Below are 12,818 nucleotides of genomic sequence, written 5' to 3'. Positions count from 1 at the left end.
ACAAGAAAATATCTTATTCTTCTACACATATGGGAGATATTTTATTGCACTGTACAGTAAATACAGGTTTTCCTAAGTTCTTTGTGTTTCAGTCTTTATTTGTTCCTGCTGTCATGCAGCTGGAAAGATGACTCCTCCTCCTTCCTCATCTGCTTCCAAACAGTTTCTTGTAGCGGCCATGAGCAGCGGCGCTGATGAGGACCTTGACAACAGCCGAGCCTTCGTCTGCGTTCACCTGCACGTCCTGGACGGTTGCTTCTTTGTACAGCCAGCTGCAAAGAAGGAAAACTTTTAACCACGTGTGGTAAACAGCAGCAACACATCAGCAGAAGGTGTTTGCACCTTAACTGGGGAGTGCTGAGGTTAACTTCCAGATGTAAAATCTGCTTTCCAGTGGACCGTAGAAGCTCCGCCTCCACTGCTTTCTTTAGCTCGTCCAGGCCTCGCTCCTCTGTTGCAGATGTGGGCAACGCAGCAGGCTCAGAGGACTGATAACTGAGAAACAAATGTTTGAGAAATGAATGTTTCACTTCCTTATATGTTTGAGGTAAATAACCAGTTCCTTAAACTTAAATTATAATCCTTTATTAGTCCCCCACAGGAGAAATTCACATTGCCTCCTTTATTAGTTTTCTGTGGGGGATTATCTTATTTTATTATAGGATTATTATATTATTATAGGATTATTTTATCTTAATCTACATTTTCGGTTTCAAACAAGTTAACATGAGACTTTATCTCTGCACGTGTCTGTTCCCTAGAATAAATGTAACTTGCACAGTATGAAAGCCACAAACAGACAATAAAAAACACGCAGATTGCCAAAGAAAGATGTTGCATGAGAGTCAGGAAATTGACCAGAGTTCTTAAAATGATGACTTCCCGACTGATTCCTGCAGTGAATCGATAAAACCAACAGACTGCTGCAGCTCTCACTCGGCAATGAGGTCGGTTTTGTTGTGGACCTCTATCATGGAGCTCATCAGCCTGTCTGGGATTTGCAGATTCTTCAGGACATTCAGAACGTTGGCCTTCTGATTCACCGTCTCCGGATGGCTGATGTCCCTCACGTGAACCAAAAGATCCTGGAAGCAAAAGAAGGGCAAGAACTTACTCAGCAACTCCTTACAAATGCTATAAAAAAAAACAAAAAACGTGTTTAATCATTAAATGAGGACATGGAGCAGATTTCTCTGTCGGCTCTTAACACAAATTTTATAATTAGATAAATGCAACCTCAGAAAAACAACTTAAGTAATGACTTAAGTTGCAGAGTGTCCTTTATTAAAAAAAAAAAACGTCAGAAAAAACGTTAAGTGCATACTGGGAGTCACGAGAAGCAGAACTAGCAACTTAAAGTAATCATTTTCTGTGGGGTGTAATCCATCTCACAATGTTTTGAGGAATGTTGCCCAAATCATTGATGTTTGCTTCAGTATTTTCGAGCAGCATTTATTCAGGCACACCGCTTTAAAGTCTGGGTTTGGGATCATTGTTCTGTTGTCACTCAGTTTCAGGTCAAACCTCAGTCATCAGATGGCATCACATTTTATATTCACACGGTGCAGCGCCAGGTGTGTGCAGTACAGAGGATGTCTGAACACACTAGGAAGCAGCAATCCAACATGTAGTGCAGCAAAATGATGGAGAGAAACTCTGCTAAGAACCCTGCCTTTCACCCAAAGACAGCTAGGATAGGCTCCGGCTTCCCCGTGACCCTTAATCGTACTAAGCAATTAGGATAATGAATGAATGAAACTCTGCTAAAAGACCGTAGCAAGCACAGGTATCCACACAAAACATGAAAACGGCTTTATCCACTGTAAAGCTTCTGCCAACTTCTTTACTTAAAGAAAAACCATAAACAAGATGTCATATTAAAGCTAATTAAATGCTGATTGCGAAGAGGTCCGTCTCATCACGGTGGGCAGAAACTCTGGGAGCCAGCAGCCAGAAACAGAAATAATGTCCTACTTTTGCTGTTTTATTCCAGCTCTAAAACTCTGTTAATGTTTTTCTTATCAACCTGCTTTTGTTTAAAATGAACCATGAAGGTCCTGCTAGTTTCCATGGAGATGAAGGAGGTTTTATAGTCAAGTATCCACTCTTGCTATCATAAACTTAGTCTTCCCTTCTTTCTGGACCCTTATAGTGTTTCTAAGGTGAATGTGGGAACTATCTCTGTATTCTCCCGACACTGACCATCAATGGAGGTGTACATCATCAGCATCAAGGAATTTTTAAAAAAAAGTTTCAATGTAAATCTGGAGTATAGCCTTCCGTCACACACCGTCTCTGTATTGATCTCCAGTTTAGCAGCTGGTCCAGCTGCATGCGCCTCCTCTCGCCTCTCACAGCCCTCCCTCCCTAGAAAAGGCTCCAGTTGAATAAAGCAATGGCATCGGGTATTTTCAAGGTGAAATGGCAGAGAACAAAACGAAATGTTTATCTGATGACGACCAGGATCTGACATCACTCCCAAAAACAACAACAATCATTGACGAAGAAGTTGTTGGAGGAAGAAAGGGACAGATTAAGATCAACATTCGTCATGTATTTCTATTGGAGAGCTGCGCCAGAGCTAACAGGCTACAGTCTGACTCGGCGCTACGCAACAACATTATAAATCATAAATTATGTTCTGCTTTTTGCTCCTGTAAAATGCGTCGCATTATGACCAAACATCTCATCTGTCCAGAAGTCTTTTGGTTTTATTTACATGTAGCTTTGCAAATCTAAGCCATGCTGTCATGTTCTCTTTAGTTTAGTTTTTCTGGCAACCTTTTCAGACACACCATAATTATACAGTTTGTAATGTCATGAACTTTTAACAAGCAAACCGAGGCTTGTGCTGTCCGTTATTTACGTTTCTCTCAATAATGCACGCTCTTGCTTTTGCAGGACACAAAGTTGTTTAGAAATGAATTTATAAATCTTTTCTACGGTGGCTGAGAAGTCCAAAACGCATTTAGATTTCATAAAATATATTGGCAAATAATAAAAATGTCCATTTTAGGAAACAATTTTAGAAAACTTGTACAAGCGCAGAGAGAAATGTACGAGAGGCAAACACAAATACAAATCCTGTAACAAATTAATGACAGAGAGGGGATTTCCCATCCGTCCTATATCCATCCATCCGTCTATCGTAGAGATGACCTCTTCTTAGAGTAGCAGGAAGTCAGTGGCGTGTTTCGTGAGGTTTCTGTTATCTGAACAATGTTTTGCCGTTTATGCAGAGTCAGTTTCAGCCAGTTTTCACTGCTATGTTGTGTGGACGAGCTCTGGAACACTTTCATGACGCTGCGTACAGTTCTTGTCCTAAAAGAACCGACGCCGACCAGCAGTGTGTAGCTGAACTACAAATAATTTGTTTAAACTAAAACATGACAACATCACCGCATATTATTAAGGAAGTTCCTGTTCTGTTAAAAGCCATCTATAGTTTATTTGTTTCGGGATTTGCATTTGTCTTTTGCCACTTCCACAAGTGTTACATTTTTCCAAAAATGTGCATTTGTTTTCAAATTTGCAAATGTCGTTCATGAGATATAAAATTGTTTTTTGTATTATAAAAAGAGGTTTTCTAAACGTCGTTTTGTTTTAAAATGAATGTGCTTTTTTTTTTAAAAATGAAAATGTGTTTTGTACTTCTCAGCCACCGTACTTCCTGATGGCCAGCAACAAATTGCTCATTTATGATTATTACACACCTCACCTGTAATCCTGTAGACCAGGGGTCATCAATCCTGGCCCTCAAGGCCCAGTGTTCTGCAGGTTTTCCTGATGTCCCTGCTGGAACACACCAGACTCAGACTCAGACAAACTCTGCACATGTCTGCTAAATACACGCCGATTTGAATCAGTTGTGTTGCAGCTGGGACTTGGAAAACACGCAAGAAACTGGGCCTTGAGGACCAGGATTGAGGATCCCTGCTGTAGATCACAGGTGTCAAACTCCAGTCCCTGAGCGCCGGTATCCTGCAGGTTTTTGTTGTCTCCCTGCTCCAACACACCTGACCAAAAAGAAAGAATAGGTTGACAAGAAGCTTTTGGATCCATTTGATTTGAATCAGGTGAGTTGGTGCAGGGAAACAACAAAAACCTCCCGGATTCCCTGCAGGACTGGGTTTTGACAAACCTGCTGTAGACCAACAACCTGTCCAAGTCACTTCTTCTATACAGCTGATTTCCCTTTCTCTCCAGACAGCGTCGTCTAGTGGCGCGGTCCGGAGTTACATGATTTTTTTCCCTATGATCCTAATGTATCTCTGTTCTTGTCTGTTATAAGGCGGCGCCGGTAAAACTGGCTGCGGGGCCTAAGCTTCAGTTTGGTTCTGTAATTTTTTGTCATGATGTTACATGTCTGTATGTCAAACCTTGGATGAGCTGGCTTGAACCTTGAATTTCCCTTTGCAGATGAATAAAGTATCTTTGATTTGATCCCTTTCGTCAACAGTTAATCGAGTGCATTGATCAGCAGCGACTGGCCGCTACGGACCCTGTGGCTGCAGAACGAGTGGACTTCGTTTGTCCCCCACTGCTGCAGCATTTCGGCTCAGTTTTTCTTAAATAAAAAAATGACGTGTAATAAGTTGTTATTGTAAATAAATCTTTAGCTGCTCATGTTTTCATCTGCTAAAAACTCCTGGTTAGTTTTACTTCAGCCAGTTTAAAGCTTTTACAACAAAGTACACAAGCAGAAGCTGCCGCTCCTGTTGCTAATGTGTGATAAATGCTAATAAGGTTCCATACTGAATGCTTAATATCTTCCAGGGTGGCGGAGAAGGAGTCAATGAGCTGATGGGGCAGCTGGGATAAGAAGCCGATGGTGTCCACATACAGCACAGTCATGTGACTGGGCAGCTGGCCGGCGTGGACGGTCACATCCAGGGTTGCGAAAAGCTGGTTCCTGGGCTGGAGACTGCGGTCGCCGGTTAGAGCTTTGATCAAAGTAGTTTTTCCTGCACAGATGAAGGCAAAAATCTTTTTTTAAAAAAAAAACCTGCATTGTAATATTAAATTTAAGATACGAGCTCGGTGTCGCTCAGCTGGACCGCTGACTCACCGCAGTTGGTGTATCCCAACACAGACACAACGGGGAACTCTCTGTGTTTGCGCTGAGATCGCAGCAGTTGTCTCTTTCTCCGAAGTTTTTCCAAAGCTGAGCGAATTTTCATCTCGCGTTCTTTCAGCAGCCTCTGCTGGACCTCGTACAGCGTCTCACCTGTAAGAGCCCATCATTACAGCAGATCAAGTCTCCGTGCTGCAGGGCTGCTGTGGATGCTGCGTTACCTGAGCCACCGATGTATCTTGATCCTCCTCCCTGCTGATCCAAGTTCTCCAATTCATGTCTTAGGCGAGATCTGCCGTAATTATGATGAGAAAGTTGGGTTTAACATGCCGAGGCTCATCAGGAATCTCTCTGAAATGATGGGAAGTTTGTTTACCTTAACAAGGGGATCTCGGCAAGGGAGATCTGTAACTTGGCCTCTTTGGTTCTGGCATTGCAGCGGAAAATGTGCAGGACCACCGAGTATCTGTCAAAGACTTTCACCCCCCAGGCTTCTTCAAACTCCCTCTAGAGCGATATATATATTTTTTTTATTAAAATAAGAGACTCATCAGTGAATGAAAGCTGATGTGCAGAACTGTTAGCAAACTTAAGAGACGCTGACCTCAGACAAAGGAGACAGACGCTCCACATTCACAAACACGGCAGTGATTCCTGCTGTTTGCCGGATTTTTTCTGATGGAGTAAAGCACATGTAATTCACATGAGAACACGCATGCTGACGTGAGGCTACTGTTTACAGCAAGTGGGCGGTACCTGTAAGAGACTGGAAGTTTCCTTTGCCAAATATCCTCTTCTTCTCTGGTGTCTTGGTGGAGAGGATGATCTTGTCCACCACTATCCAGTTGTCCAAAGTGTTCACAAGCCCCTCAGCTTCAGCCATCATCAGCTCGGCTGTAAACACACCAGTTCATAGTTTAAATAAAGAAATATAAGCAATGGCCACTTTATCAGGTCCACCATGCTAGGACCAGGTCAGACCTCCTTTGCTTCAGAACGTCCTTACTTTTTGGTGTCAAAGAGATTCAACAAGGTTTTTGCTCTGTTTTGACATGCCATGCAATGCAATTTATAACGTATTTTAAAAACAACAGCGTTGAACAAAGTGCCACATTGTGGGCGTTAAAACTAAAACAGAATAAATAACATACAAGAGGACAATTAAAATGTAAAAATACTACAACTAAAAGTAAAATAATTACAATCAACTAAAAGACAATCAAAATTAAATCAGATAAAAAACGTCAACTTATCATTGTGTATAAAAAGCCAGCGTAAACAAATGGGTCTTCAGAGAAGATTTAAAAACAGATATAGAGGAGGCCTGTCTCATACATAAAGGAAACTCATTCCATAGTTTAGGTGCCACCGCGAAGGCCCGGTCCCCTCTGAGCCTCCGTTTAGTCCATGGTCCAGACAAGAGAAGTTGACATGAAGCATCACACAGTTCCACCACATCATGATGAGAATCTCCCGTTCCACCACATCCCAAAGCTGCTCTGCTGGATGTAGATCTGGTGACTGTGGAGGCCGTTGGAGGACAGTGAACTCATCGTCATGGTGGAGATGATGTGATCTTTGTGACATGGTGCATCATCCTGCTGGAAGTTTCCATCAGAAGATGCTACACTGTGTTCAGAAAGGGATGGACATGGTCAGCAGCAGGACTCAGGTACGCTGTGCTGGTTAAACCATGTCATGTTGGTACTAAGGGGACCAAAGTGGGACAAGAAAACCTCCCCCCACTATTGAAACACTATCAGCAGTCTAAACTGTTGATCCTGACGGCAGGATGGATCCATGTTGTCATGATGTTTCCAGCAGATTCTGATCCTACCATGTGAATGAGGAGCTGAAATGGAGACTCATCAGACCAGCAACATTTCTCCATCTTCTATAGAGTTGGACGTGTTGTGTTCAGAGATGATGTTCTGCAGATCTTGGTTGGAACCAGTTCTTACTGGACTTCCTGTTGTCTTTCCATCATCTCCAACCAGTCTGTTCATTCTCCTCTGACCTCTGACATCAACAAGACATTCTGGTCCAAACAACTCCTGCTCGCTGGATATTTTCTCTTCTCTGGAAACACTAGGCAAGGCAAGTTTATTTGTATAGCACCTTTCATGTACAAGACAATTCAAAGTGCTAGAGATGGTTGTGTGTGAAAATCGCTGTCAATACTCAGACCAGCAACAATGCTGATTTAGAAGTCACTAAAATCTCCTTTCTTCCTCATTCTGATGCTCAGTTTGAACAGCAAGTCGTCTTCATCATGTCTATATGACTTATCGGGTTGAGTTGCTCCCACGTGATTGACTGATGAAATATTTCTAATAACATACAGTTTAACAGGTGGAGCTTGCAAAGTAACCAGTGAGCACATTTATATGCCATTTTTACAAGGCTGGATTATCCAATGGGGATTATGGGCGCAGGCCCAGGGGCCCATGACCACTTGGGGCCAAAGTGGGGAAGACACCAGCAGTTTGGACTTGAGACAAAATGTTTATAAAAGCCAGATAGTTACACCACAGTGTCTAGTGTATTTCTATTGGTACCATTGGCTGATAGATGTCGTTTCACAGTGTATGATTCACAATTTTCACAATGTTGCAGTGGGAAGGGGGCCCCTGGAACACTTTGGGCCCCGGGGCCTCTGAACTTTTAATCCGGCCCTGCATTTTTACAAGAGGTGGGAAAATCGAATCGAAAAATTGGAAATCGGGATTTTTTTTCTTCACAATTTTAAATTCGATTTTTTTTGTTAAAAAAATCTTTTTTTTTTTTTTAAATAAATAAAATTAATGCACTATAAATTCTTACTGTTTTTATTGAACTTTTTACTTGTGTTCTTGGGCATTATAGCAGCAAAATGATGGTCTGGCTCCTGTGTTTTTTGTTCCTCATTGAAATCAAGAAAAATGAGGAGCAAAAAAAGTTGTTTTTAATCTACGAAAATAACAGCAATATTGGAGAATTGTGAGAATCGCAATTTAAATCGAATCGACACCCAAAAAATCGGAATCGAATCGGGGCAAAAGCATATCGTCACACCCCTAATTTTTACCATAAATTTCGCGTATGTAGGCAGCTTTTGTTACCTGTGGTCAGATGCTGCTTCCTGCTCCCCCATTTCACATCAGGGTGGACGATGAACACCCTCTGCTGTCCTTCTCCGATCCCAACAGGAACCTGCTGCTGAAACAGCTCCTCTACCTCACTGTCCTCCGAGAAATCTTCATCGACCACTTCTTCCTCCTCTGGGTATCCGCTGCTGCTGCTGTCCCTCGTGCTCTTCAGTCTGCACGCGGAGATCGCGAGCCCCTTTGAGTGCGGGTGGGATGGATCTCTCTGTTGATGCTGTAGGACCCTGAATCCAGCAGCAGCGTGGTGTCTGTGGAGGACTCTGCAGGTCGCTGCTGCCCTGACGCAGCTGCGCGTGCAGGGCCGCTGCACGAGAGGAAACCACGACCCTATGATCGTCAGTGTTGACATGTTGGCATCGTCCACATTGCAATTAAAGGTGACAGCTGCGGGTCACTGGGCTTCTGTAACTTTGCTCTCTGAACAAACTAAAAGTTCAAACTACATTACAAGTCGGTTCCTCTGTCTAAATTACTGTCAGGTTTCTGATGTGACATATTTAATAAGTTTAATTCTCGCTGTTCGTTCTTAAAAACGACTGCATGTTACTGCAACTGCGGTGTGTTTTGAGTTTAGATATGTTGATGGGATAAAAATCCGCGGAGAAGGACTTTACAGGCAACCTGTTCCTGGCGCAGAGTTCTAAGTGACATTTTTATTCTTCATATAAAATTCAACCTGTTTATAGTTACATATAAAGTGTCTATACTAGACTGGTATTAATTCTGATACACATTTTTAGGACATTTTCTTTTCTTTTACAACGCAGTTTGCCTGTAGAAAGTTTCCTAGCAAGCTAAACTCAGGGAATAAAAAACGAAAAACACTTCCTGTTTTGTCACTTCCTGTGTAACGTCTACGTAAAATGATCATTTAAAATCGCAAAACCTATATACTTAAATAATAAAAAAAATAGGAATTTTTAAAAATATTCTTCACTCATTATGAATTAGATAATAAAAAATTTTTTTTAAATTTTTTTTAGTTTTAAATATATATATATATATATATATATATATATATATATATATATATATATATGTATATATATATGTATATATATATGTATATGTATATATATACATATATATGTATATATATATGTATATATATATGTATATGTATATATATACATATATATATATATATATATATATATATATGTATATATATATGTATATGTATATATATATGTATATGTATATATATATGTATATATATGTATATATATATATATATATATGTATATGTATATATATATGTATACATATATATATATATATATATATATATATATATATATATATATATGTGTGTGTACATATATATATATACGTATACATTTAATATCTAATATTTTTAAATATTTTTTAAATGAAAAGTCATAAAGTTTGTTGATTATATTTTTAACACTGAATTAACTTAATGAAATATATTTATGTACATTTTATTACATTTTTTAATCTAAATAAACATTTACTGTTATCTTTGTAATTATTTCATTTACATATTTTATTTATTTGACATATTTACTCGTTGACACATTCATTACAACGTACAGAGGAAAATCCACAAAGCAGGTCATCACATGTATCGGAAACTTTTGCTTGGTAGGGTACAACATTTCCACATGTGTGTAATAACAGACAACCTGAACCGATTAACCTCATAACAAACTGATGTCATGTCAAAAATATATAAAAGACAGAAAAAGTTATTCCTTTTTAAAATAGGTAGGCCTACCTACAAGTACATACCCATTTGGAAAGTGCAGCTCTGTCTTTTCTGCACTTTGGTCAAAACAGCCTCAGTTTTCTCCCTCCAGTGTGGACATCTTTTCTTCTAATCTCATCAGGATTTGAAGAAATTCCAGCTCAGGTATCTGATGTTAAACCTGTTAGGTCATATTAAACTGTTTATAGTTTATTCTGTGTCCTGACACGCAGCAGTTTGACCATTGGATAGTTTTCAGCTGCAAGCAGTTTGAAGTTTACAGCATGTGGTTTTGGAAGAATCTGTGTGGATTGTTCTGTTGATCTGTGTTCTCTGGAGTAAAAGAAATTCTATCTTCTTCAGATTTAGACTATTTTTGTTTTTTGAATCACATATCTCCACCCTGAAAAGATGTTTTTTCTCCTCAGTTTGCTGTTCATCTTTAGTCTCCATAAGGACTGACTGCAGACACCCCAGCTCCTTCATCCAAAGTGGGTTGTTTTTTTGTTTTTTTTACATCAAACACCTCTGATGTGAATGTAGATGCTTTTTATAGTGTCCAGCAGAATGATATTTAAACACATTCAGATATATCTGACACTGCTATCATCAAATGATATTTTTACCACCGTATACATACATCTAGATTAATTGGGGAATGCAGTATATTATTTCCTCTTACCCTAACATTAACCATCCCAACTTGATATATGAATAATACTGATTATACGATTTTGTTCTAAGAAAAAGGATATACTTGATGTAGATTAAACCTGTGATTTAACAGCTGAATGTTTTCTCAGAGGAACTCCATAGAGTCATAGGGCCACAATCCAGCAGGTTTTTTTTTTTTTTTTATGTATTCCTGCTTCAACACACCTGAATCAAACTAACAGCCTATCAGCTTCTGACCAATGATTCATTCATTTGAGCCAGCTGTGTTGGAGCAGGGACACATGGAAACCTGCTGGATTAGAACCGAATTTAGTACCACTGCTAGGTTATTTGCTCCCTTTTCCTTCATTATTCTCTTCGTTTCGTTTTTACTTGCGTGAGGTGTTTTTCTTTTTTTTTTTCTTTTTTTTTTCTTCTCAAATCTCAACATGTGGGTGTGTATGTGACCTAAAAAAGCAGCGAAATAGGTCTGACCAAATTCCGGGAATGACTTTATCCGGATCTTTGCGAACAGGCCTCGAGTTTCTTACATTTAACCCGCACGAGACATCAGTTTTTTAGTTCTTTTCTGTTGAATCACAGAGGACGTAAGACAGCAGGTATGACCCAACAAGCTGAAGCATGACCGAAGATTATCCTCAGAGAGGGAGGTGTGTGTGTGTGTGTGTGTGTGTGTGTGTGTGTGTGTGTGTGTGTGTGTGTGTGCGTGTGCGCGTGCGTGCGTGCGTGCGTGCGAGGTTGGGCAGAAGACGAGGAAGTGAAACAGACGGATCTGGTGTGTGTTCGGCTTATCGTGACAAATGCACCTTGTTGGTTTTCTAAGAAAGTTTCGGCATTATTGAACAGTTTCTTAAACCTTTGTGCGCTAATTTGTCCGCGTGCGCGCGTGATGCGGGTGGCACGGTGGCGCGCAGTACTACTACACTGCCTGTTGTGCGTGTGCGCTTGTCAGGGTGAGTTCACTTGTCTCACACACACTCCTACAGAAGTTGGATAAAAGTTCCGAGCTGATGTCCGTCTTCTCTGCCCAGGATCAGACTGCGTTCTGGGGGTGGTGGGTCAGCCGGTGGCGCTGCCCTGCTTCTACCCCCACCTGCCAATTTCTGCCAATTTCTCCATCGAGTGGCGGAAAGATGAAGCTGTCCTTCTCAGATCAAGATGGGAAACGAGTGGAAATGTGGAGATATGGAGCATGAACTTCGCCAGTTTGTCGCCTGATGCTGCACTGACTGGGACTTTCTCCCTGGAGCTGCCAGCAGTTTATCCTGCAGACGCGGCGTTTTACAGTCTTTTCATTGTTTCAGGAGGGAATCAGAGCGCACCGGTTTGCACAGTCTGCCTCAGGATAGCAGGTTAGTTAGTTAGTATTTCAGTGCAAGTATTATCAAGCTGTTTAAGTGAACTATCCTTTGAAATAATATTCTGAAAAACCGGAAATTTCTTGAGAAAATAACTGCAGTGTCAACAATATTTTGCCCCAGATATAAATCTATACAATCAGTTTTTAAACTCATAGTCTCTCATACAAGAGATAGAAAGTAAGCATGAGCTTGTTACTCATTTTCATGTGCATTACATCTTACATGGATCCCAGTAGATCTACAAAATCCCAAAACGTTTAATCCGGGAGATGAAAAAAAAAAATCTGGTATTTTACATTATGAACAAAGAAACTTTTCAATATCTACAAGTTATTTTAAACATACATGTGTGCACATTTCCATGTGTGTCATGACCTGAACTGACTCACCTCTTACTCACTGAAATCAGATTTAATGAATGTTTTATTTAGACAAAGAATGCAACTTCACATGGACAAGTTGGGGAATAAAAAGCTATATATTGGCCTACTTTAAAAAAAAAAAAAAAAAAAAAAAAAAAATTTAATGCCTTTGTCATTTTTACGTTAACTAAATGAATCCTTCGGACCACATTGGAGCATCTGGTGAGCCTGCATGGCCCCCAAACCATATGTTTGACACCCCTGATATAAAAGGAACTAATTTCTGTCTTGGGTGTTTCTTGGTAGCTAGTTTCAGCATTCCCCAGGTGAAGAAGGAAGACGCAACAGAGGGTGAGGAGACCACCTTCCTGTGTCGTTCCAGTGGTGGTTACCCTCAACCTGGAGTTTCCTGGCTCATCAACAACACTGAGGAGCCCCCTGAGGGCTCCGTGAGAACCGAAGCAGCATTGCTCCCTGATTCCCATCTAT

The 12,818-nt window shown here is 40.4% G+C and overlaps 2 protein-coding genes across 2 annotated transcripts in view; one reads left to right on the top strand and one right to left on the bottom strand.

The window, feature by feature from the left end:
• Positions 1 to 37: 37 nt before the first annotated feature.
• Positions 38 to 8,780, bottom strand: gtpbp6 (GTP binding protein 6 (putative)). Its single transcript, XM_079245032.1, has 10 exons — positions 8,176 to 8,780; positions 5,831 to 5,968; positions 5,679 to 5,749; positions 5,451 to 5,581; positions 5,296 to 5,366; positions 5,069 to 5,227; positions 4,756 to 4,964; positions 937 to 1,085; positions 343 to 495; positions 38 to 272 (listed from the first exon to the last, which is right to left on the bottom strand). Exons 1-10 carry the CDS (start codon positions 8,567 to 8,569, stop codon positions 146 to 148), a joined length of 1,602 nt encoding a protein of 533 aa, XP_079101158.1. The 5' UTR covers positions 8,570 to 8,780; the 3' UTR covers positions 38 to 145.
• Positions 8,781 to 11,495: 2,715 nt separating this feature from the next.
• LOC306759971 (ICOS ligand-like) overlaps positions 11,496 to 12,818 on the top strand; it is a gene marked incomplete at both ends in the record, with an annotated part of 3,049 nt that continues 1,726 nt past the window's right edge. Inside the window, 3 exons of the mRNA XM_079245717.1 lie at positions 11,496 to 11,559; positions 11,638 to 11,958; positions 12,636 to 12,818. The exon at positions 12,636 to 12,818 is cut by the window's right edge and continues 102 nt beyond it. Of these exons, the coding sequence (XP_079101843.1) occupies positions 11,496 to 11,559; positions 11,638 to 11,958; positions 12,636 to 12,818 (568 nt within the window). The remainder of the gene's footprint in view (positions 11,560 to 11,637; positions 11,959 to 12,635) is intronic.

Source organism: Telmatherina bonti (assembly GCF_933228915.1).
Source record: "Telmatherina bonti genome assembly, chromosome: 8".
Taxonomy (NCBI): Eukaryota; Metazoa; Chordata; class Actinopteri; order Atheriniformes; family Telmatherinidae; genus Telmatherina; species Telmatherina bonti.
Note: the sequence above shows the minus strand (reverse complement) of the source record. Positions and strands in the feature narration are given on the sequence as shown.